Source organism: Limulus polyphemus, unplaced genomic scaffold (genome assembly GCF_000517525.1).
Source record: "Limulus polyphemus unplaced genomic scaffold, Limulus_polyphemus-2.1.2 Scaffold4886, whole genome shotgun sequence".
NCBI lineage: Eukaryota > Metazoa > Arthropoda > Merostomata > Xiphosura > Limulidae > Limulus > Limulus polyphemus.
The window spans coordinates 56,578-61,561 of NW_013670496.1; the positions used below are offsets into that span (position 1 = coordinate 56,578).

The window sequence follows — 4,984 nt, forward strand, 5'->3', positions numbered from 1 at the left end:
AATATAATCAAGATGCAATATTCTGAGTGGTCAGACTGTACACTAAGTAAATAATAATATAATCAAGATGTAACATTCAGAGTGACCAGACTGTAAATAACAAAATGATAATATAATCAAGATGTAACATACTTAGTGTACAGACTGTACACTAAGTAAATAATAATATAAATAAGATGTAACATTCAGAGTGACCAGACTGAACACTAAGTAAATAATAATATAATCAAGATGTAACATTCTGAGTGACCAGACTGTAAATAACAAAATGATAATATAATCAAGATGTATCATTCTGAGTGATCAGTGTTAGTTTTCACTCTAATTGAAAGATTAAATATATTAAATTAAATGAAACAATTACCTTGAATGAGGTTTCTTGCTCCTGTATCTGGATTTTCATCTCTTCAGCCTAATAAAAGAAATGAATCTATCAGTTAAAATACAATTACATAAATTTTTCATGATAAGATCTAGTAAGAACCTTCACACACGATAACAACTTAGCTTGTCTTATTTTTTTCATGCAGCACTTATGATTTTTACACACAAGTTATGGACAACAACTAGTGTGTCTTACCTTAGTGTCTTGCTATAATGTAGTGTCATCATAAATATAAGGAACTTAACGAGAGACTTACAGGCCATAAAAACTACATCTCACAGAGAATGAAATCTAGGCAATAAAATCCATTAGAAACCATCAAAGTGAAAGCATCCAAGGAGGAAGAATTAAGTGGTGAATAACCTAACTTAAATTCAACTCATTTTGTCTTCAATAATTTTCAAAACACAATTCACTTGTGTATTATTCAAGCTAGAACTCAACAATAAACAAGGGGAAAAATATTCTTTAAAGAAATTCCCCTACCCTCAATTCAGACTTCTATAAGTCATCTCTAATTTTCAACATGTCTTTTCACTGTCTCAAAATCCTTCCTGAATTCAATAACTCAAACCTTTTTCCATATCTTTTGGAATCTTATTCAGAAGAATATAAACACATATTAAACCTCTTAAAAGCATTAAAACACAAAACTTTAGCTTACCATTTTCACAAGCATCAACACCAGCAAAAAAAGTTGAGAAGAAATAACTAAATACTTAAAATCTCTGTTGAATGTAGCTAAATGATAAACAAATGTTATAATTTTCCTACACTGAAAGAGAAACAAATCCAGATGAGGGGGAGGAATCAGTAAACCCAACGACGTGGGGATATGTTCAACCACCTACACATATAGTCAAAGAGGAAAGTTAAGAGGACAATCCAAAGGAACCTGAGCAAGAGACCATGGGTCATGTAGCATCTCCTGAAAAGATAGCAAATTTGCCAGACCTATGGGAAGAAGTGCAACCATCTGAAAATTTTTTAGAACCTTGCTAGCTGTAAGAGAGTGAACCGTAATGGTGTGGATACTAGAAAGCTACATCAAATGCATTTGAGGAGGAGAATGGATGGTCCTGACAGAGATGGGTGTTTAATTCAATGATGCAATTTGTCTTAATTAGGTGTGGGGAGGGCACAGAGTTAAATAGATCATAGCAGAAAGCATAGAATAGATTCATGGGTATGACTTAATGTTACTTCAATAGCAATTTACACATTCTTTCCAAAGGTTTTATTCTAGCGTTCTGGTCAAAGTTCCAGATTTTCCAGACAAATGCAACCACACATACAAAATGATAGTCCAACTTTTGCTCATACTGCACATCATTAACATACAATCTTATAATAAAGAATACTAAAAACATCACAACATACTTCAGACAAATCTTTCAAATAGAGACATTGCAACTTGATTGTACTATGTAATGTTTCTTTTTTTTTCTTCAAAAGAATATTTGATGTAACCTACCATTAAATATAATAAATTAGATAATTGTCACTGGAAAAAGTAACATATATATATATGGATTATATTAAAACCTACCAATAATTGGCATAGATGAGTAGCATGGTTTGTGAGAACACACAGGTTGAGATTTAACATAAAACAACAAAAGAATGGAAGCCCACAAATTTTCCCCAACTTTTGGGACAATTTTTTCTGATCCCATTTATAAATTGACATTTCCAAGTTTTTAAGTTTAATGGCCACCTTGTTATACAAACAGTAATGGAAATACTTCTGTAAACACACTAGTGACACACATACAGAAGTCCCAAACAATAAGTGAAGACACCTAGATGGTTAACTTGTTATTACTACAAAAAAATTACCATGACATAAAAAATTAACAGCACTGGTTGTAAAATGCCCTGGTATTTTGTACTTGAGTTCTTTGCTTTAAACATATCATTAACATAAAACTGTGGAATAGTGTTCTAATTATCCTGTATTACTCATCACAATTTAACCAAGTTGTTGGCTAGTCCTTTGACCTTTTTAGATTTTATATAGGCCCACACCTCAAGAACAATCATATCGGGAATTTGTGCAGGTCAACTCGTGGTTGCGACTGTTCCATTGGCCTCTATACAGTCAATGTTATTTCACTATGTTTGCTACATGGTTGGGATAATTGTATTGCTCAACCAATGAGTCTCGTGGCTCGACAGATCAGAATCTGCCTGTACTTGTCTGCAGTCAGAGTGCCATTAAAGTTGTGTTGACCACTGATACTGTTGACTGAAAATGGAGCCTCAAACCAGTACTGAACCCATGCTGTTGTACATTGCTTAAGATACCATTTTCTTCTCCATAGGTGAACAAGTTGTCATTGATTGTTATCAATATATATCAAAACTTGTATTCAGCTGTAGAGAACACACGTCTCCTGCTTTGTTCATTCCACTGTTTATGCTATTTCAACCTTTTGGTTTGATTACCTCAACACCAGTTTTCAAGCAGCTGCATATCTAATGAGACCATTTTGTGTTAACATGTATCTTACTGTTTTAGAGGTAATATTTATACCTGTATATTCAGAAGGGTCATTAGTTATGAAAAACATATCCCAAGATACTTTTAACCACTTTTGGAGAGTTTGGGTTTTCTGTATTCTGTTTTTAACAGTGTCAGTTTCACAAACCCACTTCAGAGTCTCGCGTACAGCTCCAACTGAAACATGAAATTTTGCTGTATTATTTTACTATGGAGTGTTCATGACCAACTATACCTTTGTTTTATAAATGCTTTTCATGTAGTATTTCAATCCTGAGAGCCATGACTTAAATCACACTACTACTATTAGGAATAGTATGACTGCCTGTACTTTATAGGTCTGATAATGGAGTGGCACTTTCTGATTGGTTGGATGACAATGAATTACAGTGTAAGCCAACAAGATGTCACTGTATGCTGTTGCAGTTCATTTTCATATAATAAATGAGTATTTGACCTTTTTATACCCTCATTTTCATATAGTAAATGAGTACTTGACATTTTATAACATCCTTTTCATATAATAAATGAGTATTTGACCTTTTATACACTCATTTTCATATAATAAATGAGTATTTGACCTTTTATAACATCATTTTCATATAATAAATGAGCATTTGACCTTTTGTACACTCATTTTCATATAATAAATGAGTACTTGACCTTTTATTCACTCATTTTCATATCATAAATGAGTATTTGACCTTTTATTCACTCATTTTCATATCATAAATGAGTATTTGACCTTTTGTACATTCATTTTTATAATTATTTTCAATAATGAATATATTAATCAAATTCAAATACACAAAACCGATCTGAAGACTCAACAGACTGTTGCACATTCCTTATTCTTTAATTCTCTTAATAAAACTTTTCAGGTCTACATTGTACAAATCATTACGTATCACAATTATTATTTGTTTTTATTAACATCCAAATCATAGTACTCTTAATATTTAGGTTTAACATGTATCAAACAATATTTCATACCCAAACAGTTAGTCTCAGACTTGATGACATGAAAGACGAGTCGAAGAACACAAGAAGACACTCAAGCAAGCATCAGATACCTCTTACCTGGTTGTTTAAGTCCTCCAAACACTTCACCGCCTCTGCTTTTTGCTTTTCAAGCTGTTTAATAGTCAATGTCAAAGAATTCATTTCTGTCTGGAGTGTTTTAATCTCAGTCTGGTAAGTTTTTATCTGTGAATCTTTCTGAGCCACATCCTCTTCGAGCTGGTGTTTCGTCCTGTGATAATATAGCTCCCATTAATTAATTAACTATATATTAGAGTTGCACCAATAATTAATATCTATATATACATATATGAGATGCATCGACAAATAATACCTATATATTAGAGATGAATCAATAATCAATTTCTTTCTACCTGTTCATCCATCCATACATACAGATTACCACTTTTTGCTTATAATACCAATAACTTGCATCTGGCTATACATATCGATATGGATAATATTTCTTTAATTAAGTAATTAATTTTCATGCCAGCAACAAGAAAATATTTAATAGTTTCAAAATAAATTAATTCATTTATTGCTATTTGTACCTATGGTACTCAGAAACAGTGATAATAGTATTTGCCTATAGTGCCACCAATACTGAACAGTGCATCTATAACATCTATAATATGACCTTAGGTTTTTCCAACAGGCTAAAACAGTTGTAAGTATTGTTACGACAGCGGAAGTCAAGAAACAAGAAGAGAGATTACAGCAGTTGCTAGAGGAAAAAGAAAGGAAACAAGAAGAACGAAAAAAGAAACAAGAAGGGAGGCTACAGCAGTGGCAACTGGAACAAGAAAGGAAACAGGTAGAAAGTCTCCAACAGTTGCAGGAAAGTCAGCAGCAACTACAGGAAAGTCAACAATAGTGGCAAGAAGTACAAATGGAAAACTTTAGTAAATTTAAAAGTGAATTAAATACATTAAAGGATGATTTACTGTCTTTTATACAAGGAGGATATATTAGCCATGGACCTAATCAGCTCCAGACAACGGGAAGCCCCTTCCAGACCCCGCAGCTAAACCCTAATACCGACATCTTCAGTCCTGTCAGAAGTCACATTCAAG

The 4,984-nt window shown here is 32.7% G+C and overlaps 1 protein-coding gene across 1 annotated transcript in view; it reads right to left on the reverse strand.

Annotated features, from left to right (window-relative positions):
- Window positions 1-4,984, reverse strand: part of LOC106471829 (epidermal growth factor receptor substrate 15-like 1) — a 32,719-nt gene that overhangs the window by 10,700 nt on the left and 17,035 nt on the right. The window contains exons 10-11 of the mRNA XM_013932448.2: window positions 3,969-4,140; window positions 365-412 (exon numbers count right to left, since the gene is read on the reverse strand). Of these exons, the coding sequence (XP_013787902.2) occupies window positions 365-412; window positions 3,969-4,140 (220 nt within the window). The remainder of the gene's footprint in view (window positions 1-364; window positions 413-3,968; window positions 4,141-4,984) is intronic.